Below are 27,653 nucleotides of genomic sequence, written 5' to 3' on the forward strand. Positions count from 1 at the left end.
GAAAAATAATCTTGAACTTAAACACGGCACCCATAGAGCGATGGCCCTCGTGTCTCCTTCAATGGCAAAAAATTGGGATAAGCTAAAAATGACATAAGGAAGGAGGACCAAGAGCCCATTAAGTAACAATAAATGTAATACATATGAACAGAACTATATATAACACCTGAAACTTAGGGGAAGCAAAAGTCTCGGATATTTGGCAGGGGAATCGGTGAAAAACAGCAATAAGGGGTGGCAGGGAGAGGGGTCCCCGGGACCACCCCCAGAGACATCACAGGAGAAAAAGAAAAGAACCAATCTTCTTCACCCTCCCCACCCCCTGAAAAAAAAAAAAAAAAAAAAAAATTATTAGGATTAGATGGGGCATAGTAAGCAACAATGGAAAGTACCAGAAGGGTAGCACAGCCTAGATACCCTCCAATGCCCTCCGCACCATCTCTGTAGATGGGTATTATAATAGAGGACAGAGGAAAGGCCCAGGGTCCAAGGCACAAGAAAGGTGGTAATTGTTCCCAGGGAGCATCTGAGAGGTTGCAAAATACTCGAAGGTCCTGTGGTTGATACACTCAGGGGGGTCCAGTTTCCTTAGATTTCTTGGATCGTACAGTCTCCCATACTGGAGGAAGGGGGCTGGTGGGCAGTTGACGTTTAGCTGACTGGAACGTGTTTCCTTGAGGAGTAGGATTTGGAATTTGGCTGATAAGGCCTAGCTGCAGCAGGAGTTTTTCCCCTTCATGTAGGGATCCAAAAGTGTAGGCTTTGCCACGCAACATGAATTTGAGCTGGAAAGGAAAAAGCCACCAGTACTTAATTTCTTTGTCCAGCAAAACTTGAAGCAGGGGTTTCAGGGCTCTTCTTTTTTGGATAGTGGACGGGGATAAGTCTGCAAAGATCTGTAAAGGATGCCCTTGGAAAATGATCTTTGGTAGGGATCTTGATTTGCGCATTATTTCCTCTTTGACTGAAAAAAAGTGGGGCTTAACCACAATGTCACGGGGGAGCCCATCTGCTCTGGGGGGCCTGAGAGCCCTGTGAGCTCTGTCTAGTTCCAGTCGGTGGTGCGGGATATCCGGAATGAGTGTTTTTATGAGAGATGAGACCGTTTCAGGAACATCCTTGTAGGATTCAGGGAGCCCCCTGATCCTAAAATTATACCTTCGATTTCTATTTTCGAGATCGTCAATTTTAGCTTGTGCAGTCTCCAATTGCTCCTGTAGAGTCTGTATGCAAGCCGTATTTTGATTGGTCCTAGAAATTGTGGTTTCCAAATTAGATTCCACTATTTCTATGCGGGAGCCAATATTGTGAAGGTCTGCCTTAAAATCGCTTGTAATTTTATTGGCTGTTATGTTCAGGAGATCTGCAAATTTTGCAAAGAGATCAGCCACATTCAGCCTGAAGCCTCAGGCTGTAGTATGTGAGGAGACTGAGGTGGGCCAGCCTCCATTGGAGAGAGTCCCAGGTCTGCTAGGGTATGCTCCAGGAGGGATGCTGTAGAAGCAGGAGAAGTGGCTCCCAGGGGGGGGAAGTCTGGCAAGGGGTCTGATGCCAATATGGATGGGGATGCTGCATTATTTGAGGTAGGCAGGCAAGCGGGGCCCGGGCAGCGTGAGGCCGCCGCCATCTTGGCCGAATCTGACAGGGACACTGCGGCTTCAAAAGCGGGCTTTAAATTTCTTCTCACCGCTCCCGCGTACATCGGAGGTGTCCCCGAGGCTTCCGCTCGTTTAATGGCTTCGTTTCAGGCGAAGATTGCGTCCGAGGGTGCCGGTATAGAGGCCGGAGCTGCTGCGGCGGGACGGAGCTCTCAGACTAAGCGTCCATCTTCGGAGCCTCCGCGCATGCGCCCCCCACACTTTTATATTTTTGTTACTTTTTTATTATTTTTTTCTTAATTTTTCTTGTAATCTTTAGATTGGTGTTGGTGCATTGATATAGGCTTACTTAAAGCATTTAAATATACAGAAAGTTAAAGAAGTTCATGAGGAGAAGGTTTGCTGTCTGCATAAGAAGTGTTTTGTGGAGGGAGGGCTGTGCGGCTCTGCAACGCCCCACACGGGCTGTTTACCAGAGAGGGACAAAAGACCCTCTCATTCACTAGTAGCAAGTCAGCACAACTCCATAGAAGAACACAGTATGAAGAAATTCAAGTTTATCTTTTATTCATTCCATAAGCTGACCTTAAGGAGGACCATCTGAAAAATGCTTATGTTCTCAGGTCTGGGGTACACCAATTAACAAAAAAATCAGGAGGCAGGCAAACAGCTGTGGGAAGTCGGCAAGCTTCTTTTTAAAGAACTAATTAATAAAAGGGCTACTGATTTACATATTTGAATTAAGCAGTGGTTAAAATCTTGAGGGGGAAAAAAAAGATGAACCCATTTACCCCTTTTACTTGCAATCAAAGAGCATCTAGCACAGAGCCCTGAATGTAACATGGTGAAAAATTGTATGATTGTGCTCCTCATATACTCGAGTTGATTTACTAAAACTGAGTGCAAAATCTGGTGCAGCCCTGTATAGAGACCAATCGGCTTCCAGGCTGTTAAAGCTTAAAGCGGAGTTCCGGACATGTTTTAAATAACCTTCCTCACAGTAGAAGATTATACTTTTAAAGTTGGCATGCGCTGTGTATTATAAAATGTTAAGGTTTTTGTACACATCTTAGGACTTACTTGGAACTCCTGAGCCAGCAAGAAGCCATCCTGATTGTGGGCATCTGAAGACTACTGGGACTCTCTTCCGGGATTATTTGCAGCTTGCTACCCAGCATGCACCTCCCAATCTCGCACCTGTGCAGTGGGAATGAATCACGGGGGATACCCATTGACTCCTGGGATTGATGACACTGTAATCCCAGGAGCCAATGGGAAATAGGAAAATGACGTACCTCACCGCAGAGAAGATGGATAGAAGTGCAGCATTTACCTTCAACAAAAGATAGAAGATAAAAAAAAAATATCCAAAAATGAATGGGGATGTGATCTTCAACCCTTGATGTAAATTGAGGTGGAACTCCGCTTTAATTAAACAAGCTGAAGTTAGAAGCTGTGAACAGCGGCTCCAGTTTTTGCACTCTCCATGTTTTTTATTTATTTTTTGTAAATCAACTTGTGTTGTCTAGCAGAGCCACAGCTTACATAGGGATCAATAGAAGCCGATGTGTATCATGGGAATTACATTTTTTTTTTTTCCATTAATTCAAACCTGGCAGGGCTAGATATGTTTACGTTCAGGAGTGACGGGAGCACAGAAACAAAGGTGCAAAGGCCTGACTATTTTAGATGATAAATGCTTAGTGAAAAGCTGTCTGTGGGACTAGTACATTATTAGTTTGCGAGATTTAGCAAACTTTGTTTCAACAAAGAAGCTGCTTTTTCATATATGCCAAGGCAGCATTGTGTCTGGGGATCGGCCCTCTGGAAGGAAGTCCATAGGATAATGGGCACACAACACCCCACACCCCCAATAGCAAGCTATACACAGAGCTGACATTCCAGGTTTAAGTGGAGATGAGAGATCTGCCACAGAGATTACCTTTTGTCCAATATAGCAAAATGATGATCATGTAAAAATACAATATGTCTCTTTGAAGGCAGCAGCTGTCAGATTACAACAGCCAGCAGGGGAGATTCTTCTTAAAGGGGCTGTAAAGTCTCTAAACATTTTTCACCTTACTGCATTCCTGGCATTTAAAAAAAAAAAAAAAGGTTTAGGTGTCAGCATCAAGACCCCACCCCCCTATTCGATCCAGCGCTGCGCACGCCGGCAGATTGTTTCGCCCTTCGTTTCCGGGCCTCGCTGGCTTTGCTGGAGCACCAGGAGCCATCGGCTCCGAGTGTTGACATTGAAAGCCAGTGATGAGGGAGTGGGGGCGGGGCTGAGTCTCTCGGTCTGTCTGTGTCAATGGACGCAGCAGAGGGCCTCTGGTGCAAGCACACACGAGTGTCCACCATAAGAAGCGGCTTCCCATGGGGGCACTGGGCAAAGGGGGAGGGGCCAGGAGCGCCGGCGGGGGACCCCGAAAAGAGGAGGTTCCTGGGCGCTCTGTGCAATTTCATTGCACAGAGTAGGTAAGTACAGACATGTTTGTTAAAAGAAAAAAACCTTTAAGCCCAGTACACACCAGGTTTTTTTTCTTTTGATCAACCAAGCGGGTTGAACGAAAAGAAAACTGACAGAACGCTGTATCAATACAGGTAACATTGGTGCAGCGATGTTTCCCGCTGTGCTATTTTATTCTGACAGGGGTCTTCCCCCTTGCGTTCAGAATACACTGATCAGCGCTGGCTTGACAAGAGACGGTCATTAGACTGGCATTTTTTTTGGACAGACTGCTGTACACACTGACTGAAATCATCTGAATGGGCTGATTTTCAGACAGTGTGTACCAAAGCTTATGCTTCCTTGTCTGATGTATTTTGCAAGGTTATCTCCTTTTTACCTTGGTAGGCAACACCCTGGTATGCAATGTCTATCTCTACATCTTTTGTACACAGTGGGCCATATTTCTGCTCTGACCTTCCCAAGTAGAATGTGTTGCCCTCCGCTTTGTCAGTCCTGATAAGGCCTATGATTTGTGAGGTTGAGCATTTATGGTGTTTTCTGTCTGACCCACACATCTGTCTGTGTTGTCTGCGGGTTAGCTGATATCAGTGGTGACAGGAATGAAGATAGTCCTTCTATTGCGTCACTTGATCAGCGGGAAGTAAATATTGGCCTTCGACTAAGTGAGAGATGTTGTGTGAGGGGAAAATCTAAAGATTAGGTTAAAATGTAGGAGGGTTAAATAAGGCTAGACATCGCTTGATTCCTCCATCCACATTAAAGCCTGGTACACGCCATGAGATTATTGGACGAATGAATGTCCTTCTTTTTACTTCTCTTTTTTTTTTTTTTTTTTTGTTTGCATGCTAGTTTCTATATCGAAAATAAAGAGGTCATTAAAGTTTTAGGAAAATTCTCGTACGACAGAAAAAAAATTTGCAAGTTATGTTACGTATTGTATATTCGAACGAAAACAGTACTGATTAAACAAAAATCCCATGATCTAGTATACCAGAAACATTTTTGTGCTGTCCCATCGGATAATTTTGCACGACCTGTGGTGATCGGTTCATCAAAGCTTTGTACCAACGATCAGATTATTGTACGATCTCTTCAAAATTGGTATTGTCTGATCATGTGTACTAGGCTTAAAGCATTTGCTACCCCAGCTCTTCATACTCCTGATATGTGCCTGCTTGTATGAGAACATATGTTCTTTGTATTGCTTCCTTTTGTATGAAATCCCCAGTGTTCCTATTAAAAACTGACCACACTAGAGCAGAAGAGCACACCATGGTCAGTTCTTTAGCTATGATGGGAACTTGGTGTACTCTCCTCCAATGATTGGACTTGTCCTGATACGCCCCCCCACCACACACACACACACACACACACTCACCGGCAAGCTCAGTGTGCTGCTGCTTCTCCTCTCACCAGCTCTTATGCAGTTGAGAACAGAGGGAATGTGATCACTTTAATAAAAAAGGGGGGGGGGAGGAGGTATTTATGTTGTTGTTGCTGTTGTTGTGGTGTGTGTGTGTGTTTGTTTGTTTGTTTGTTTTTTTATATCCATACACATGTTTTTTGCCTTTTTCATTTCTATTTTACACTCAATGGATTGTTTTACAAGGTGATCGTTGGCAATCACTTCAAGGCCTTATTAACAAAAGTATGTTGAACACTGTGTCCCATCATCAGCTTTGTAACAGAAGAATGAATATGTTTTGTTTTTTTTGCTTTGGAAAAGTAGATATTTATGAAATGCTACTACTGATATAGTGATGTGTTGACGTGTGAGGTGATCGTGTTGGAAGAGCTAATTTATTTCTGTTTTCTTCAAGGTCCAAGTGCCCCCAGTAGTCAAAAGGTCAATTCACCTGCCCCAGCTGATTTCTCTCCACCTTGTAGCCCCAACCCATCAAAGAAAGGAGGAAGCATTAACTGGTCCCTTCCAGATAAAATTAAATCCCCACGGACTGTTCGTAAACTGTCTATGAAGATGAAAAAGTTACCTGAACTCAGCAGAAAGTTGAGTATCAAAGGGACATCGAGCCACAGTAACTCTGACCAGTTGTTTTCCACTTCCAAAGGAAACTGTCGGGATGTAAGGCGCACACCATCTTTGTCTGCTGGGACGGCAGCCTCTGCCGCCAGTAGGAATGTCATCAGCCGATACCACCTTGATAGCAGCGTGTCTTCCCAACAGAGCTACAAGAAAAAGAGTTCAGGCACTTCCAAATCTTCCAGCAAAGGGGGCTATCTCAGTGACGGAGACTCCCCTGAGCTTATAACCAAATCGGGCAAACATGGTGGGGAGAACAGGTCTACAAAGGGAAAAGAGTCACTTCCTAGTAATAATGCAAAGTCGGACTTCGACATCGATGCCTTCAGGCACTATAGCTTTTCTGATCAACCCAAGTGCTTCCAGTATGTTTCGGGGCTGATGAGCCTTCACTTTTATGGTGCAGAGGATTTAAAGCCTCCTAAGATAGACTCCAAGGATGTGTTTTGTGCTATCCAAGTCGACTCTGTCAACAAAGCCAGAACGGCTCTTCTGACTTGTAGGACGTCATTCCTAGACATGGATCACACCTTCAATATTGAACTTGAAAATGCCCAGCACTTAAAACTGGCTGTGTTTAGTTGGGACCCAACCCCAAAGAGGAACAGAGTCTGTTGTCATGGCACTGTGGTCCTGCCGGCACTTTTTAGGGTGACCAAAACCCACCAGCTGGCAGTTAAGTTGGAACCCCGTGGTTTGATCTACGTGAAACTGACTCTCATGGAGCAGTGGCAGAACTCTTCAGACCGCCTTGGTGTGGACCGTGACCCTGTGATATTTGGGGTAGATGCTCGACATGTTGTCGAAAAGGAGAACACGGGATCGATGGTCCCGCTACTCATGGAGAAGTGTATTATGGAGATTGAAAAAAGAGGTTGTCAGGTAAGGGGAGTTTATTTCACTTTTCTTTCTAATGAAAGGGCTGTTCTTATCTCTTGTAACACTGTTTACAAATTTTTAATGTTGCAAATGATCTAACATGCAGCAAGAATTGGGGAATCTGTTTGGTTACTATGCACGTCAGAAGCGCCTGTTCTTTAAGTACTTAGAGGACATCTATGCCGGTTGTGTTTTAAAGTGGCTCTAAAGCCTTAAGGCTTTTTACCTTCTGTGTCCAGGATCCCCCCCCACCCCTCTTATACCTACCTGAGCCGGATGTCGTGGCCAATCACAACAAAACACACTGATAAAATCTGTTTCATTCAGTAAAAATGGTTACTTATACCAGTGAAATTCACTGGTATAAAAAAATCATAGAGTTTACATACTGTCCACAATCGGTGACCCTGATCACCGCCACACCCGTTTTATATGATAATGGTGTACCGCACTGGTGACACTATGTGTTTAAAAAATAATAATAATTGTGAAAACCTTTTTGTTTTTTTAATTTCTTCATTTTCAAAAAAGAGATTACAAAGTCAAAAAACTCACCATGCATAAATACCTTGGGTTTTCTACTTTCCAAAAAAGGGTCAACTTGGGGGGTTATTTGTCCTGTCTTGGAATTTTCGGGCCTCAAGAAATGAAATTTAATTTTGTGAACACCCATGCAATACAATTCAGGTGCAGGAGAAAAAGGGGTCCTGAACCATTTTGGTGTGGATACGATGCAATTTCAGCCATACAAAATGTATGACTGAAATCGCACCGCATAGACATCACATGTGATGTGCACAGGAATGCGTTGCGATTCTATGACCTCCTTTACACTAACTATCTTTCAAATCTCTTCCCTCCCCCCTCCTACTACCTATCTGGCCTAACCTGTGTAAAAAAAGATTTCTATATCTACTTATTTTTACTCTGCTCCTATCACCTGATCTGCAGCTCCATCCCCCTGTGTCGTGAGTGGCAGCTGCAGGGGAGAGGAGGAAGTGCCAACAATGCCTGGGCCAAGGAAACCTATGGGTGGCATCACCGCTCCCGGAATTCCCATTTGTTGTGGAGCGCTCCCTCCTTTCCACTACTCACTGACGTCATGTGACCAGACCAGAGTAGTCCAAGAATAGGTATGTTTACATAATTTAGGCAGGATAGGTAGCCCATCCCATCCAGCGATGTGCATGAGCACCGCAGCTCCAGCCACTGTCTTTCTCCTTATTGGACAGATTGATAGCAGCAGGACTCATTGGCTCCCGCTGCTGTCAATCAAATCCAGTGACACAGCTGTCTGTGTCAATGGATGCAGCAAGATTTGGGATCGAGCCCGTACGGGTGCCCCCATGGAAAGCTGCTTTCTGTGGGGGCACCCGATGCGGAGGGGCCTGGAGTGCTGGCCGGGACCCCAGAAGAAGAGGATCAGGGCTGCTCTGTGCAAAATCATTACAGAGCATGTAAGTATAGGCATGTTTGTTATTTTTATAAAAAAAGAGGGTTTACTAGTCCCTTTTTAATCATAGTTATGCTGGAGCGGAATTCTCTGTAAGTAACGGCTAGAGTAGTGGATGAGTAGGGCCTCTGTCAGGTTTTTGTTGCTGCCGTTGTCTCGGTTGGAGCAACTGTTAGTGTTATAAGCAGTCCAGTGTTGAGAGCAGTCCATGATTTTGGTGGACATCTGTTTGTACAAAGACAAATATTGGGTTGATAACCCGCAACAGACGCTTACGTTTTTTAGGATGAGGTTTTATATAACCAAGTACAGAGCGCTAATCAAACAACATCTGTCTCTTATGGAACAAAGATAATATTTTCATTCTATGTGAATGGTGTAATCATAGGAGCATATGTCTCTACATTGTGCCCTTATAATGGGGCTCTTGTTCTGCAGCGTAGGCCTGTGTTTTCCATAATGACCTGTGTACCTGGATTTGTCTCTACATCATAACAGTGAGCGCACAGTCCGCGCCGTGTTTACTCAACTGGAAATTGATGTCTTGTGATTTAACACCTGCCAGGTGTTCCAGTAAACGGCGGTCTGTCCTTGTACACAAATGTTTGCACATGCTGGTGGCAGATGCTCGGTGTGTGTGTGTGTGTGTGTGTGTGTGTGTGTGTGTGTGTGTGGGGGGGGGGGGGGGGGGGGGGGGGTTGGGGGTTGGAGTGTTACCTGGTTACTGGGGGGTTTTCAGTTTGGGTTCAAAGTCTGTTCAAACACTTGTGTCCTTTTCTACAGAATTGTGTCTGTGTGTCGCCTGGTGATTTGTTTTTTAGGGGATATTGGCTGTTAGGAAAATGTGAGGTCAACATTATAGAAGGCTAATGTGTACTTTGCGGGGTTGGTGGAAAATTTTTTTTTTTTTTTATTGCAGGTTTTTTTTTTTTTGTTTTTGTTTTTTTACACTTTTGTTTAAATCCCTTCTCTGATATAGAAATTCCCCTTAACCACCCTCCTTCCCCCTAACGATCTCTTTAGTAAAAAAAATTAAACATTAAAAGCTAAATACACTTAACTTTTTTTAAAGCCAAGCTCTAGCGCCACCACAGGCCCCAGTCTTTCCTGCTGCCTACGTCCCGGAGGGTTCCCTCACTGGGTGTCCACGTTACTGCGTGTGAGACGCGACCGCTTCCGTCACTGGTGGGGTTCTCCCAAAAGAGAGAAGGAGGCAATCGGGGTGGAGTCGTGTTTTTTTTTTTGTTTTTTTTTAATTCCTGTTTTAAATCGCTATTAAGGCTTGATTTAAATCAACTCTATTTTTAAATCATAATTTTTAAAGAGCAGCTGTCATCTCTATCCCGCTGTTGACTTACTGTCAGTCCTATTGACTTTAATGGGACGGCTGGTGATGTGGCAGTGACACAACAAGGTGAGGGATGTGGTGGCAGCAGGTGAGTGGATGCCCGCTAACAGGCGCTGCCATGATGGATCTGAAATGACAGGTGTCCTTTAAATGTAAGGACTCATTCTTGCTGGTAGTTGGAATCTTTTTTTTAAATATTTGCAAACAAAGTGAAGGTTTCCTATTTAAAATAATAAGCTGTCGGGTTAGTAAAACTGCAATTTCAGAACCGATTCAATCATACAGTTTGAAGTGTACATAGATTTGCAAAATAATGGGATAAAGAAATATTCCCAAGCTTTTGTTTTATCTCATGGTTACTGGGAAATTGTGTGGATGCATCAATGCAGTCCAGCTTGCAGACCTTGGATTCATTGAATGAGTTTGCCAAAAATGTTAATATTACAAAATATAAAGCCTCATAGCTCCATTTCATGTTGAATAAACTAAATTATTGTTTCTTAAATAGAAAACTAGGTTGATAAAGATGAAAAAAAATCTTATTTAAAAAAAAATAAAAATAAAATAAAATCATTGATTTTTATCCACCCTGGGGGAAATGTCACAGGAGGGAGACAGGAGACCAGTGTTTTTGGGGAAGCCATAGCAGCTCTGGATCAGTGATCCCCTGTACTGGAACTGGTGGCAGTGGGGGGACCTTTATAGGGTTAGAGGTTCATATGTAAGAGTTTATAACTACTTTTAAGGAACTTGCAGGAGAAAATTAAAAATGCCTTTTCTGACTTGTATTTGTTGTTATTATAATACAGTAGTTATATAGAGCCAACAGTTTGTGCAGCACTTTACAACGTGAGGGCAGACAGTACAGTTGCAATACAATTCAATACAGGTTATCTTAAAGTGATTGTAAAGGCAGAAGTTTTTTTATCTTTATACATTCGAATAAAAAGCCTTCTGTGTGCAGCAGTCCTCCTAATACTTACCTGAGCCCATCTCTATCCAGCGATGTTGCACGAGTGTCTCGGCTACCCGGGACTCCCCTCCTCATTGGCTGAGACAGCAGCGCAGTGCCATTGGCTCCCGCTGCTGTCGATCAAAATCGGCCAGCCAATCGGGAAAGAAAGGGGTGGGGCTGGACCACAGCTCCGTATCTGAATGGACACAGGGAGCTGTGACTCGGCTCGGGTGCCCCCATAGCAAGCTGCTTGCTGTGGGGCCACTCAACAGGAGGGAGGGGCCAGGAGCACTGAAGAGGGACCCAAGAAGAGGAGGATCTGGGCTGCTCTGTGCAAAACCATTACACAGAGCAGGCAAGTATAACATGCTTGTTATTTTTAAAGCAAAAAAAAAAAATAGACTTTACAATCACTTTTATTACTGCATGTTGAGCTGCAGACATGGAGCAAGCACATGGATATTATGTGTTGTGAAACTTAAGCTGGCCATACACTAGTATAATTCTGTTCAAAAATTTTCCTTTTCAGAGCATTCGTTCAATTTCCTAATGGTTAGTGGGATGAATGTTCATTTTCGACCGTAGTGACGAGAACATGCGAAGGTACAAGATGGGAAATTTTTCTTAAACAAATGAACCTCAACTGTGAATGTGGTTTTCATTTGTGAAAAATTGTACATATTGTAATACCACCTGTTTAATGCATCTGGGATTCCATTCAAATAGCAGATCTGGAAGACCTTTTTAGGGCTTTCCAGCAAAATGAGTTGACTTGTTGGCAAGAAAGAATGTTCTGAGAAGCGATTTTATTTCATTTTTTTTGAAGGGTTTGAAAAACCTAACTATGCATCACCAACTTTAGAGTGCACTTGTTTACTGTGGGTTAGGAACTTACTTAAGCTGGCCAAACACAGCTCTACATTTGAGTAGGGCTGAAACGATTAATTGATAAAAATCGATAATGAAAATCGTTGTCAACAATTTTCATTATCGATTAGTTGGTCTGCTAACGGCACGCACCATCTACCCTGCTTTTCAGTCCCACGCCCGTCCGAGTGTTACAATGCCCTGTGTAAAAAGCCGGCGCCGCTGTATACCTCTCATACGGCTCTCATGTGACCAGGCACGTCCGCCTCTCTCCTCCTCTCTCTGCTGACGTCAGAGCGGTATTCTAGGGCCACGCTCGCTTTGCTGCCTTGAGGGAGAAGAGAGAGAGGAGAGAAGCAGCCAATGATGGTCACTGGAGCTGCCGAGCTGTAATAAGGTAGCGGCTAGCTTTTAAAATATAGGGAACGTTGCAAAGCATTCATCTTGGTATTTATGGGAGGATAAGTGCCCCATCACTGGTGTTCCTGGGGTGGGGGGCGTGCCCCATCATTGCTGTTCATGGGGGGGGGGGAATAGTGCCCCATCATTGGTGTTCCTGGGGGGGGAATATTGCCCCATAATTGGTGTTCCTGGGTGGGGGATATTGCCCCATCATTGGTGTTCCTGGGGGGAAATGGTGCCCCATCATTGCTGTCAGTTTGAGGAATTCACAGACCTCTCCCACCCGCACTCCGGTCCGGAGCCGCCGCCACTCCTTCCCACAGTCCGGTCTGGTTCCTCCAGCCCGCTTTGGTCCGCTCCCTTGCCCCAGCCCACTCCCCCCGCCCCCCTTTTTGGGTCTGGTTTTTTGTCCAACCAAACTCCCTTTCTGGTCCGGTTCCACATGCCTCTCTTCCAAACTCCCTCCCAACCTACTCCCTCTAACGCTTGATCTCCAAACTAGCCAACTCCCTCCCACCCTCCAGTGCGGTCCCCTCTTCCATTCGGGGCCAGCCCCCTCACTGCATTGTCAGTAATGAATGAGGAATTTACTTTAATAGTTATGTTGTGATGCAGTTTGTGTGTAACACTCCGTTTTGTCATTATTATTATTATTTTAAATAATTTTTTTTTAATGATTTTTATCCTATTAATCAAAAAAATAATCAGCCGATTAATAGATTATGAAAATAATCGTTAGTTGCAGCTCTACATTTGAGGCTGAATAAGAGAGATCTAAACACATATGACTAGTTCAAGGGTGACGGATGTGGAGCATGCGCCTCCCATATTTCTTTCCTGGCCAGTTGCCTTTAAAGCTGAACTCCAGCTTTTGATAAACTTTACATTGATTGTTTGGGCCAAGCTGACCAAAATTAGCCATGTCCCTCACTAACGTGTGAGGTCGTTGGATGTGCTGTATAAATTGTATGTAACTGAGGCTACATACTCTATAGCACACCGCGCTGTGTTCTAGGTTCAAGCCGAGACCTTCCTGTCTCATACCCGGACCATAATATAGTCCAGGGATATGCTATTAGCGGACCTCCAGCTGTTGCTAAACTACAACTCCCATCATGCCTCTGCCTCTGGCTATCATGCTTGTGGCTCTAAGAGTCTTGCTATGCCTCATGGGAATTGTAGTTCTGCAACAGCTGGAGGTCCGCTAATTGCATATCCCTGCTATAGTCCATCTGATTGGCGCTCAGCCATTCCGAGAAATCGATGTAGCAATGAACACAAGGCTTCTCTGGTTGGTTTTACGTTGTAAGTTCATGCTTCCCCCTTTGGAAAAAAATTATAAAACCAACAGTAGATGCTTAAAGCAACCCAGTTGTTATACTGAGGCTGCCAAGGGAAAGAAGAAGAGTGTACGTACTTACCTTTCCCACAGCCCATGCTGCCGAATGCCCTCTTCCTGGTTCCGGCTGCTGACCCCCACATCATTTCTGTATTGTCTGTCTCTTGTGAAGGCCAGCAGGAGGAACCAGTGAGAGCGGGGGGAGACTCCGGAGGTCAACACAACGCTGGAAATGTCTAGAGAACTTTGTGCAGGTGGTTTGTCATGGGTTTTAGGGCTAAAATAAAAAAAAAACATTGGATCGATTTAGTGGGAGCATGTCTCTGATTGGCTGCAGTGGTTGTTCTCACTCCTTCTTCTCCTGGATTGGACTGACTAGTTCCTGAACTCCCCCATGTGTTTGTCCACCCCTGGCAATCTGTTTTTAGATCTGCACAGTGCAGTGTTTAGAGATAACTGAGGGACGTAAATATGAATCACTATTGTTTGTGAGTTTACGGTATTGTAATCCTATGTTGGTTAGCTTGTGACGTGACAATATACGTTCATCTTCCTTGTGTACTAGGTCGTAGGATTATACCGCCTCTGTGGATCAGCAGCGGTGAAGAAAGAACTGAGAGAGGCATTTGAGAGGGATAGTAAAGCTGTGGAGCTTTGTGAGAACGAGTACCCAGACATCAACGTGATAACAGGTAATGTCAGCCAACATCCTGCAGAATTGTTTGATTATATTAAGAAAGCAAACTAAAAAAAGCAGCGGCACAAAATTTATTATAGAGCATGTGATTCACAACCTCCACTATTTTTACTAACATGTTTCTTTCAATATCTAAATGAGTATAGTGTTTATTATCTAATGCCTGGTACACACTGTAGGAGCTTATGAAAAGCTTGTTGTACTAACTATGTGATGTTAGTACAGAAATCTCCCCCTGAGCTATATTGTGTTCTGACAGGGGGACCTCCACTTGCCAAAAAACACCGGCCACAGCCATTGGCTGCAAGCGCTGAATGGATGCCGATCGGCTGCTGGTTTTCCAGCATGCCCATTTGACAGAAGCCATGCAGGCAACTGTGCATACTGGACGAATGTCAGCAGGTATAAAATTCATCTGGCAGGACCAACTTCTAAGATCATGTTTACAACCTGACATTCTTATCTTATCTGGTCACATGCTGGGCTTTGCTAGAACAACCCCCTCCCACCTCATTTCAACCCCTTGTCTTTGTAGTGATCAATGTAGGGGGTGTAGCTAGGAAACCAGCTAAAGCCGGCCATAGATGGATTGCGTTTCAGCAGGGACCGGCCAGGATTTGATCCATCTATGGGCAGGCTAGTTGTACACAAGTCTATCCATTGATTGAGTTGGGTACAACCAGCCTGTCTGATTTTTTTTTTTTTACATACTATTACTACCTACAGTGCTATTAACACAATAGCACTGCAGGAGGGATTCGCACAGTCAATTTTGTTGGGAGAAATCGAGCAATTTCTTTCCTTCCACCCGTGGTGGAGGGAAAGAAAATCGCATCATCTATGGTCTGCTTAAGTTTACTCACAAGAGTCTCCTGAGACAGTCGTCCTCCCCCTGCACTTTCAGGCCTCCTTTGTTGGCTTGGACACAAGTGGGCACATAATTATGGGACAGGTAGTTTAAAAAAGAGAATGGACAGAGCCGCACAGTGTTATGTGCTCATAAAGAAAGCTATGGAACGGAATAGTGGCACTGAATATACAATGCTGCATGAAAGTAAAAAATAAGTTTTCAGCTATTTTGGTGCTAATTTACACTCGTCCCTTGCTGGTTTTATTGACAGTCTACTTCAATAACTTTTTTTTTTTTTTTCTCAAGCAGACTTTCGTTCATATTTTAATTTAGTCTTTTGGCCAGTCACGTGATGTCCCAGGATCCTATTCTTCCTGCATTGGTGGCGGATGGTGTTTAATACTTTCGAGCAGTGATTCTCAACCAGGGTTCTATGGAACCCCTAGGGTTCCTCCAGAGGTTGCTAGGGGTTCCTTCAGCATTGGGCCATTTCTGCCTCTAGGATAAGTTCCCACTGACACCATTGATCTTTTTAGCTACCTGTAAGGAGGTAATTCTTCCCAATGACCACAAGTGTAAGCCCTTGTACACATGGTCGGAGATTCCGACAACTAAATCCGTTGGATTTTGTCCGAAACTGTTGCATACACACGGTCGGACGAAGTTGTCGGAAAATCCGATCTTTCAGAACGTGATGACGTAATTTCGTTACGATGGGACTACATTCACGCTAGTAGCCAATAGCTTTGATATAGGAATTTGATCTGAGCATGCGTGGCACTTTGTCCAATCGGAATTCTCTACACATGATCGGAGTATGTCCGATCGGAGCATTTTGTCGGAAAATATTTCCGGCAAGTTGGAAAAGTTGGTCCGACGGATAATCCGATGGAAACAGTCCGATGCAGACCACACACAGTCGGAATATCCGACAAAACGGTCTGATAGGACACATTCCGTCAGAATCTCCGACCGTGTGTACAAGGGCTAAGGACCATTCTCCCCTCTGACCATCACACTAATGTATCATGAATTGTAGATATCTAATTTTTAGCAGGGGTTCCCCGAGACCGGAGAACTTTTTCAAGGGTTCCTCTGTGTTGAAAAGGTTGAGAGAGGCTGCTTTAGAGAGCAGTGCTAATGTTCTGACATTAGCACTGTAGCAAATTAAAAACATCTTCTGCTTGATTTTTGTTTAAGATTCTCAGACCACTAGTTTGAACAAGGCTAAATGAAAATAATGTGTTTGGATGGGTGAAGAGCATTTTTGAAGACTGAAAAATTTAGTGTGATGTAGCAGAGATGGAAAGGTTTTTTTATAGGGATTTTTTTCACATTTTGCCTTATTTATTTTTTGACGATCACTAAACATGAGTGTGTTTTTATGTCAGCTGTGAATCCAGTTACCAAAGTAAAGCAATCCAAGTTTAGGTGGTTGATGTATATCAGTTTTACAAGTGTAATTCTTCCTCCGCTTGGTGTGTGCGAATGAATAAACGGGTTCTCTTTTGGTTATGGGGCTCATAGTTGTCCCGTTGCATCATGTCTGCCCTAGTCCATGTGAATTTGATTCCAAGTAAAGCATGTCATACACTTAACAGTTCACTGGCTCTGAAAAATGAGGAATTAATGAAGTGGATGGCGCTTTTTGCTTGCTGTCTAAATCTGTTCTGCGTGGAGGAGAATGCGGCAGCCTGGCAGCGAGGGTCCGAGCAGCTTAACGCTAAAAAAAATAACTGGGACCTGGAACAGAGCTAATTTAGCAGCTAGCTTGCTGGAGGATTAGCTGAGGGCAAAGGGCATCTCCCAATTCCTACAATATTCCTTTGTGGAGGGATTAGCATGGTAAAAGTCACTGGAGGAGGAATTGAGAAGAGGAAGAATGACACTGTATTGTTCATCTAGGAAAGTAATTACCACTTTATTTGGCACTGTTGTACTGTGTACTCTGTACGAACAACATGAGGCCACAAGTAGCATCACCTGGGGCTCAGCAGCTGAAGACTTGCATGGTCTAAAATATAGGCAAGAGAACCTTCCCATCCCCTTTAACTAATTGGTAGGTGTAGGGGGCTTGTATTGAAGAGCTTCTATTCAGGTTTCCATTTCATTACAACTCTATGGTAATGCAAAACCTGTTTAAAGCAGGTCAAATGTAGGTTAGAAAGAGTTCAAATGTACCTCTCAATGAAATCTCAATAATATCATCAGGATTTTTTATTTTGAACTGATGTGAAGCTAATGCCACTAACGTAAGTCCAAAGCCAGTCCACACAGGCTCCAAGAGCTTAATATGTGATCATGTGACATGCTGGGTCCAATGTCTTCCCTTTTCCAGGCTACAGAATGAGAAGGTCCTTCTTTAGGTTCCCACATCTCTGGGTGACGCGGACACTTTCCACTGGCTGGCTAGTGGTGCGGTCTTCACAGGCTCCAGAAAACTAAAAAAGCATGATGATGTCACAATAAGGATCAACCAAAAGACCTGTTGTTGGCAGACCTCCTACAGAGCTTCAATCCTGATTGGTAAATTGAAGTGGTGCCAAAACCAAAAATTCAGGATGAACTTGGCCGAAACCAAAATTGATGTTTTAAAAAAAAATGTGTATCTGATTGTATTCAACTTTTTTTAAATGAATATCATGAATTGAAATCAATATGAATTGTCGGCCACTATCGGCACCTTTTTTTTCACAAGAAAATGCATCCCTTTAAATTCTATGTATGTCTTAACACTGGTAAGTTGCGCTTCCGTTACGGTGTTAAAAATCTGGTCGGTTAGAAAAAAAAATTAAAATGCACCTCTCCATTGAAATGCATTGAAAACACAAACGCATCAAAGACGCACGTGTGTTGCATTTTTGAGTCGCATGACCTATGAAAAGCACACCATAAGCTGCAAATCGCGGCAAAATATTGTGTGTCTTCGCCGCTATTATCGTCACTTCTCTTTTTTTTTTTTTTCCATCGGCAAAACGCCAATAACATTTTCGGCCAACAATTTTCAGCTGCTGAAATTTTAGGGCATCACTAGTAAATTGTTAATGGGTTTACTTGAAAGTGGGTGTTTAAAATAGTGGGAGTGAATATATCCTGCTGCCTCAGCTTAAAATTAACTTTTGCCTTGTCCATGCAGGTTTCACGTTAATTATAATTACAAAATTCTGCCACGCTTATTATAAATATCCAAGTATACATCAATGTAGGAGATATAAATCAATGTGTAAATTGCCAATCGATGAACAATTAAAAAGGCCACACACTGGTGACTAAATCTTTTAAAAGTGTTCCGTCTCTTTAAATTATCTTCATACGTGAAAAACACCCAGTGCTTGTTCCAAACACTCCACATATATATATATATATATATATATATATATATATATATATATATATATATATATATATATATATATATATATATATATATATATATATATATATATTACACTTACCCGAGAACATGCGGCTTTCAATATATGAGAAGTCAAAAAGTGCTTGTAAAAAATCTTCCCAGCAGTCCGCGGTATATATATATACAGATCCATCCCACTGCCACCTCATACGCACTTCTCAAGATCGATACGCGATGCAGCATTTATCACAAAGGTTAAAAGCACTTACAAACAAGTATGACGAGCTCAGCATTCAGCAGACTACAATACCCAGAATTCCCCCCGCGATCGCCCACACGTGGTGATGTCACGATTAATGCTGGCCCCTCAAAGCCACGTTTTTGGTTTTCTTCCCTTCACCCGCTGCTCAATTCACCTGTGAGAGTGACGAGAGGAAGCCCTGTTTTGTTTACACAGAATTAGGAACTCTCAACCTTTTCTCCATGTGAGAGTTTAGCTCTGCTTAAATTTCATCTTAAATTAAAATGAAAAATTCAATTTCATATTATGGCGCAATAAAGCATAAGATCACCTCTCTTGTGAGAACTGGGTACATAGCCAGGATTATGGCGAGGTGATTTTGCTGCTGAAGTCTCCATGGGAGTTTAAGAAGTTGGAGGGTGGCGGAACACACACACTTGTAAACTGAATGATCACTTTTGGGTTAAACAACACTGTACAGTGATTATACAGGTAGACTGGAACGGCTTATGCACACTGCAGCTCAAAGGAGCTCAAATTAGCATCTCCTACAGGCTTTTGAGCTCTTATTTTTTTTTCTGACTGGAAACTCCCCTCTATGTTAGTCAATGTGTCCATGCACACTATGGTTTTTTCAGGTGTTTTCAGATCTATGCTCCCACAGGCAGAAACTCCCCCCCCTCCCCACTTCCCCACCAAACTCGCATTTTTGAGAGGAGCCGGTGCCCCAAAGAGCTCAAAGAAGCTCGAAAATTTGCAAAAAAAAGTTTGTTTCTGCGTTTTGTTTTGTTAATACAGTGGTTAAGAAAATACTATCTCTAGGAGGGTTTGTGAAAAAAAAAAATGCTTATGCTCAAAGGCGCTTTAAGAAGCCTGAACAAGCTAAAAAAAAAAAAAAAAAAAAAAAAATTTGCACAAAAAAGCACGAGCTTATTCAAGCTGAAATAAAAGCTCAAATGGCTGTAAAAGCATAGGTGTGCACCTAGCCTAAAGGATGGATCTTCTTTTTTCCTTCTTTTTTCGTTTTTTTTCTTCTTTTTTTTTCATTTTTTTATTTTTTATTATTCATTTTTTTTTCTTTTGGATCAGCCAGTGGGCTGACCCCCCCAAAAAAAAAGCCAGAGCATACTCCCATTCACACAGGATGGGGTAATTCTCCCCTGCTGCTGTAATCCAGCATCCATTCTCCTTTTATTGCAGCTCTTTGTAGGGCTGAATGGCTGTCTTTGGCTGAGCACCCTGTTAGTTCCTCTGCTCCACACAGATTCATGGAAAAGTAGGACTGAAGGTGTCATCTGTCAGAATTCTACATCAGGAGATGGGCAAGTACTTGCAGAATCTAGCTGCTTTTTTCTATAATAAATAAAAAACATGAGGCAGCTGTATATGTATGTGTGTGTGTGTATGTATGTATGTATGTATGTATGTATGTATGTATGTATGTGTGTATATATATATATATATATTATTTAAAAAAAAAATTTCTTCATGATAGTCATTCATTAAAGTTTCACAGTAGCATTCCTTTACATCAAATTTATTTCTTAGCTTCCTTCTCCATTCATTTTTGTTGGCTTCTTTTTCACAGGGTTCCCATCCTTTTAGTTAGCCAGACTTCTTCCATGATCAGTCACAAAGTGAAGACCAAAAGAACACAAAAGACTCCCTAGCTTCAGTTCTATTGCATTTCTCAGCATGTTTACCTTCTCCTGTTGGAGTCCCTGTGTTCGTTATTGTACGCGTGTCGGCGGTGTCACTGCATTGGAACACAAGGCATAAAACGCTCCCTTCCAGGAGCCACAATTAAGCCAACGTTTCAGGCTTCGATTGTGCATTTGTTCCTGCCTGTATTGAAAGTTACATTCTGAGGAGGAGAATTCTTCCTGCGAAGGCTCTTTTGTGGCGATGGCTCACAATTTGCTCCAGAGACCACATTGACTTTCAGTAACAAGCTTTCCTTTGTTTTAGAGCAAACACAGATGGTATTTCTGTCATGCTTTTGGGGATTAGCCGTTCTAGCTTGGCAATCGTACCTTCAGCTAACGAAATAGAGGCCTTTGATAGATTGACTTCCTGTTTGTAATTTTATTTCTTGGCAGCTGCTGGCCCCAACACACGCACACACACACACACACACAAGCTTTTCTTCTAGCAATATAACTGAGATGTGCAAGGCTTGGAGTGACAATGCAGCTGCTGAGTAGAGTGTTGTCTGCTAAACCGTCATGAGGGTGTCAGAAGACTTGCAGTTGTGATATACACCTCAGGTGATACAGTCAATGGATAATCTGGACACTGTCAATAGATCTCATATGGGTGTCTGCCTTGAACTTTTCAACTGTCCTGTAATCTTCAAGTGCGCCACTAAAGTAGATTGAACACCTAATCGCCCAAATCTCCATATAAGCTTTAAAGTATTTCCTGAATCTCAAAAGTTGTTTTCAATCTTTTCTTTTTTTTCTTTTCTTATATCTGCAGCCTTGTTTATATAATGCCTGATGATTTTGTAAGGAAGGATATTGTACAGGCACTTTATATTTTGAGACGACAACAGTCTCTAAGCTGTACTTCTATGTTTTCATCCTGTCATATGAATGAGCCCCTGGTGAAGTCTACAAATGTTTGTGCTGACAAAAATTATGTAGGCATGATCCCCTGTTTTTAACAGGAAGGCAGTCCAGAGCAATGATCTGCTATTATGCTGGAGCAAGTGGTTGTAGACAGAAAGTGACTCAAAGAAGCTGTTGGCCGGCTTCTGTCGTGCATGCCAGAAAACCAGCAGCCAACTGACTCCCAAGCAACACTTTTTCGGCCAATGGCAGAGAGCTCTGATTGGAGTGTTCTGTGTCCCCCTGTCCCCCCCCCCCCCCCCCACCCCCGTCCTTCAGAACACAACAGCTCAGCAGAGGAGTTTGCTGAACTAACCTTGTATGGTTAGTACAGTGGCTTCGTCTGGAGCCGACGGGACAGTTGTTTTGTTTTTGTTTTTTTTCCGGGTTGAATGAAACAAAAACAAATAGTGCGTACCCGGCTTAAACCGGAGTTCCAATGTCCGCTTATTTGCCCACCCACCCCCCTTCGGGGCCACATTTGGGGGGGGAGGGGGATCAGGGACCTGTTTTTGACAAGTCCCTGTCCCCACTTCTGGGAGACGATGCCCTCCTGAAGGTGCTGACATCACAGGATCCCTGGACAGATACGTGTCCATATATTAAAAGTCAGCTCCTACAGTATTGGTAGCTGCTGACTTATTTAACTTTTTTTTGTTTTTTTTCCCCCAGGTGAAACTCCTCTTTTAACTCTACCTGTAATCGCGTCCTTTACAATTTTGAAAGAACGCAATGGTAGAAGCAGGGGATGCCTGTTAACTCCTGGGATTTATGGCACCAATATCCCAGGAGTCAATGGGACTTCCTTGATGGCGTCAATCGCTGTGGCTGACTGGCCTGGGAGCAGTGCGAATTTTAAATTAAAAAAGATACCTTTTAAAATAAAAATCTCTAAAATATATTTAAAACTACAGGTACTTGCAATTAAATGCTGTTTAGAAGGGTGGAGCTCCTAAAAGGAATTTCTAAACAAACACACACATTTAAGCAAAACTATCTGGACTACAAACACTCCCCCTCCCTTTATGTAATGAAGGTGGTGAGGTGTTATGTAATCCAACCAGAGAACTCTGGCCAGGCTGGCAACACTGGTAGATTAGTTCAGTAGTGGCAGCATTGGCAGCTTACTGGATTTCTGACAGATCAGTGTTTGAAAGATTTGGAAATGTGTATGTATTTCTGCATATGATTATTTTTAATTGTTTGCCTAGACATGAACTTTAAAAAAAGTAAGTTGATGAATGAAAGAATCTGAATCTGTTTACTGTCTGAGATTGTATCCACCAGAGTTCCCAGTTCAGTCCAAATGCTGGGGTCGTTACAAAGCCAAATGATGGTGTCGCACAGTGAATCCTCCATAGTGTAGAATAGATAAATAACCAGAGAGAATTCCAGAAAAGTTGTTCTAATCAGACAACCTAGCACACAGAAATCTCCGTTTGAGAAGGAAACCGGTGAGTGATTATTATTTTTTTTTTTAACCACCCATGCCATTGATCAGAATCGGTATAATACCACCCATCTTTAACGTTATGACCACTGATGGGTTAAGTAAATAACATTGATTATCTTGTCACAGTGGCATCTGAAAGTCAGCGATATTTTCTAGGCAGTAAGTAAACATGTTGTCCCTGAAGTAAATGTGTTAAAAGCAGAAACAATGGGGCATCACAGTTTGTTGTGTATGGGGCCCCTTAGCTGCAGGTCAGTCAGGGTGCCCATGCTGACCGGTGTACACAGCCAGGAGGGCCTACAATGGACACGTGAGCTTCAGAACCTGCACCACAGAGCAATTTGAAGAAGGTGGCCTGATCGAATGAATTACATTTCCTTTACATCATGTGGATGGCTGGCCACATGTGTGACTTGCCTGGGTATAAAATGGCACCAGGATGCAGTATAAGAAGGCAAGCCAGCGGAGGCAGTGTGATGCTTTGGGCAATGTTCTACTGGGAAAGCTTAAGTCCTGCCATTCATGTGGAAGTACATCCCTTCATGGAAATGGCATTCCCTGATGGCAGTGGCCTCTTTCAGCAGGATAATGTGCCCTACCACACTGCAAAAATGGTTCAAAAATGGCTTGAGAAACACAACCATGAGTTCAAGGTATTGACTTGGCCTCCATAATCTCCAGATCCCAATCCAGTTGCAACTTCTACAACTTAAAGGATCTACTACTGATGGTTTGGGGCCAGATAACACAGCATACCTTCAGAGGTGTACGGTAGTGGTGCCCATGCCTGACGCGTCGGGCTGTTTTGGTGGCAAACAGGGAACATACTCCATATTAGGTGAGTGATCATAAAGTTATGGCTGGTCATTGACTGCTTAGTTAAAGGGCAGTTTACACAAAATGTATAGGTTTAGGAGGAGCTGATAATAAAATCAACAGTAATGATGATTTCATGTCTGTAAACAATTTTATGAATCTGTTTCCTTTTGTCCCTCCAAATTGTGAAATGTTTGGATCCCGACGACGGCAAAGACAGTTTTCTTCTGGATACGTGCGCTATTTGAATCTCTTTTGTAGCTAGTTATGGTACAGGCAATAATTTACATCTTTTACAACTGTTTTGGACAGGGTAGTCAGTGTGTGTAAATGTTCAAAAGTCCCAGTTACTACATCAGCCTATTAAGATTTACAGAGTGTCCACCAAGACCTATAAATGGTCCTGTTAGAGCTATAAAGCTTTACAAGTGCCTACTGCTGTCTATAAATGTTTACCAAGTAATGTATTTTATATATGAATGTGTGTGTCTGGGAGTACCCGGAGTGTGGTGTGTGCGTGTATGTATATGTGTATATGTATGTATATGTATGTATGTGTATGTGTATATATATATATATATATATATATATATATATATATATATATATATATATATATATATATATAATATAAATTTCTACACACCCCTGGTAAATTGCTGTGCTTTTGAGATGTAACAAAATCAGACCCAGATAAATAATTTCTGAATTGTTTTCACCTTTCCTTTTGGTGTGACCCCTATAATCTGTGCAATTCAACTAAAAACAAACTGAAATCTTTAAAGGGGGGGGGGGGAATAGAATTTTTTATTTATTTTAGAACAAAGTTGTCTAAATCTACACCCCTTAAATTAATACTTTGTCAAAGCACCTTTTTTGATTTTATGACCACATTTTAGTCTTGGGAATCTTTGCCCACTCTTCCTTGCAAAAGCACACCAAATCAAATTGGATTCGGGTCTGGGCTCTGGTTGGGCTGTTCCAAAACTTTGATCCTCTGCTGCTTGAAAAGCATGAAAGGATTCTCATTATTAGAAGTTATCAGACAGGAGATGGGTACAAAAACATTTCCAAAACATTAGATATACCATGGGATAACCGTGAAGATGGTCCTCAACAAACAGAGAAAATATGGCACAACAGTGACGTTGCCTAGAACTGGATGTTCCTCAAATTCATATGGGGGGGAGAAAACTGGTCTAAGAGGTTACCTAGAGGCCTACAGCAACATTAAAGGAGAAGTGTGGCCAAAGCTCTTCTGGCCATGCTTCTCCTGTGGGTCATAGGAGTGCTCTGTAGTTCCTCACTCCTGTGTACCAGATTCAGCCGATAGCGGGCTAAAGAGCCTGTCGGCTGACGTCACAGAACCGGTCCATGCTCTGCAGGGATCCTGACAATGTCGGGTCTGCCCAGATGCCTGACCTAACCAGCAGCTGGCTCAACATGTCAGGCGTGCTGAGAGCCTGAGCTCTTTTGAGCTCTGAGGCCCCCTCCCCCTCCACTGTCCATAGCTCCAAGTACTGGTTGTGTACTACATGAGACAACAATCTCCCATATTCTTCATATGTTTGGGCTGTGGGGTAGGGTTGCAAGGCAGCAGCCATTTCTTACTAAGAAAAACATCCAAGCATTAAACCTTTTTGCCATAATTCCAAAAAGTATGTTGGGCACAAAACCTAACACTTTTTTTGTAAAAAATAAAAAAATTAAATGCACCAACATTGATTTAAAAATGTGCATATATATTTTTATAGAAAGTATAAAAACCTAGCTCAGAGACTGTATTGTAGCGGCTGGCACTTCACGACATATAGTGCAAAAAACATAAACAATTGTGCATCATTCAAGGTGATATGTGAAACTGAAAACAGTTTAAAGACCTTTGAGATAATTCACTTTAAAACTTGTGTTATCTTATTCTTAATTTAAAGTGATTTTAGTGTCCTTTGGATAATGTACCAGTGATATAATGACAAAAAATTAAATCATGAAAAATAAATCAAAAACACAAAGTATACGTGTAAAAAAAAAAAAAAAAAAAATCTCAAAGGTTAAGAATCTGCAATTGATATGGTATAATCCAACAGATTCCCAACCAACGTTCATAGGTAAATCAAGAACATCTTAATGTGTAGTAGTCTAGCATAAGAAAAATTCCATAAGATGAGTAGAGATCACCCGTGAAGAGACTAAGACCCCTTTCACACTGGGGCATTTTTCGGGCGCTTTAGCGTTAAAAAAAGTGCTTGAAAGAAGCTGCAACTGCAATCCCAATGTAAAAGCCAGAGTGCTTTCACATTGAGATCCCTTTCATACTGGGGCATTTTTCAGGGGCTTTAGCATTTAAAAAAAAAAAGCGACTGAAAGAAGCCGCAACTGCAATCCCAATGTAAAAGCCAGAGTGCTTTCACACTGAGGCGCTGCGCTGGCAGGGTGTCAAAAAAAATCCTGCAAGCAGCTTCTTTGCAGCACTTTTGGAGCCGTGAATACAACGCTCCTAAAGCACCCCTTTCCATTGAAATCATTGGGAAGCACCTGTAAAATGCCTGAAAAGCGCTATTGGCAGCAGCGTTTAAGGGCGCTTTTAACCCTTTATTTAGCAGGGGTTAAAAGCGCCCCAATAACACTTGAAAAACGCTGGTAAAGCTCTGCTAGTTTAAGCGGCGCTTTACAAGCTTTTTTTTGGGCGCTGACATTGTGAAAGGGCTCTTAAAGCACTTGGGCTTTCACATTGGGACTGCAGATGAGACTTCTTTCAAGCGCTTTACAGGCGCTTTTTTTAACGCTAAAGCGCCTGAAAAACGCCCCAGTGTGAAAGGTGTCTAAATATAATCAAACTTCACCATCACTGTGTGAATCCACCACCATAATGTGGGGTCAGCACGCTTACCAGGTGTGGACTCTCTGTATACTGGTATGTATTGAGTCAACCACACATCTATGAGAAATCACCCCAGTCATATTCGGCACTCCCAGACAGTTGATAGGGAGATCCACCAGCCCAGAGTTGGATGGAAAAATTCAGCCTTCAGAAGGCAAGCTCCCGACACATAGCAGACCACATCAGACTGGCAAGCAATTCTTGAACATGTATGGAGGAAACCGCAAGCAACCGCCCATAGTGTAAAAGTGTATCAAAATGTTTATTTGTAAAAACAGATGTACACTTACACGTATCCACTTAAAATAGCGCCATGTATTCAATCATCAAATTCATGGAAAAAGAGGAAAGGATCACAATGACACCACAAGCACCACCCTTGCTTTCCAAAGGCTTTGTAATTGTGCGTCCCCTATGTTGTGACCCAGGCTCCTATGCCAGGCAGTATTAAGCTGGGTCTCCCGGCAAACTACACTGCAGTCAATGTATAACGCCAGCCGTGGCTCAGATTTACACCCCAAACCTCTCCCTCTAAAGCATGTTATGGGGAGGTTGTAGGGTGTTCCCTTTTTAAATTTTTCTATAAAATTTTTAACATTAATTTGTAAAGTTAAGAAATTCAAGGACCTACACAGCCGCTGAACAAAAACTTAAGGTGCAGAAACTCAATGAACTAATTCTGTTATGTCGCCTTGGGTACCCACAAACGGGGTGCAAGAAGCCCTGATTAGTTCAGAGTCCTACCTCTTCCTGCTCTATTGTGAGTGCTTCTGTACTGAGGATTACAGAAACACATTCAATCACATCTTTAATAAAGACATTACTGGTTTTTTTTTTGTTTTTTTTTTTTGTTTTTTTTATATATCTACCTGCAGTTGAGGTTTATTGTAATGTAATTCAGGAGGCTGGTCTAGAAAAAGTGGAGCTGTTGATTGTAGCTCAAAGTGTGCAGTGAAATCAGAGTAGACAACTCCAATATAGGAGAGGAGCCTGTACAACTGCATGAATTGGGGCCTCTTCACACTATTGCGATGCGAGAACCCTGCGAATCCACTGCGGGTTCCCGCATCGCACCCGACACACACACCAGTTCACACTGCCATATGCGAACTGCTGGGGAGTGTCATTATATGTTGACACCATCATTTCAGCTCGCGTATCGCACTGCGAACTGACCGTTCGGACATGAATCGCATCGCATATGTGTGAACACACATGCGACCCGATTCTGGTCCGAACAGAAAAAAGGGTCCTGTGCATGTTTGGACCGAATGCTGTGCGATATCAGTCATACTATCTGTATGGCTGATATCGCACCGCACAGACATCACATGTAATGGGAACAGCAGTGCGCTGCGAATTACATGTGATGTCTGCCATCGCACAAGTGTGATCC

The 27,653-nt window shown here is 42.7% G+C and overlaps 1 protein-coding gene across 3 annotated transcripts in view; it reads left to right on the plus strand.

Annotated features, from left to right (window-relative positions):
• The window catches only part of SYDE2 (synapse defective Rho GTPase homolog 2), an 87,656-nt gene that overhangs the window by 45,234 nt on the left and 14,769 nt on the right, over positions 1 to 27,653 (plus strand). For all 3 annotated transcript variants that reach the window (XM_077450322.1, XM_077450323.1, XM_077450324.1), the window contains 2 exons: positions 5,892 to 6,994; positions 13,921 to 14,047. In XM_077450322.1, coding sequence (XP_077306448.1) covers positions 5,892 to 6,994; positions 13,921 to 14,047 — 1,230 coding nt within the window. The remainder of the gene's footprint in view (positions 1 to 5,891; positions 6,995 to 13,920; positions 14,048 to 27,653) is intronic.

Source organism: Lithobates pipiens, unplaced genomic scaffold (assembly GCF_037356315.1).
Source record: "Lithobates pipiens isolate NorthernLeopardFrog02 unplaced genomic scaffold, aLitPip1_a1.2 Scaffold_23, whole genome shotgun sequence".
In the NCBI taxonomy this organism is placed as follows: Eukaryota; Metazoa; Chordata; class Amphibia; order Anura; family Ranidae; genus Lithobates; species Lithobates pipiens.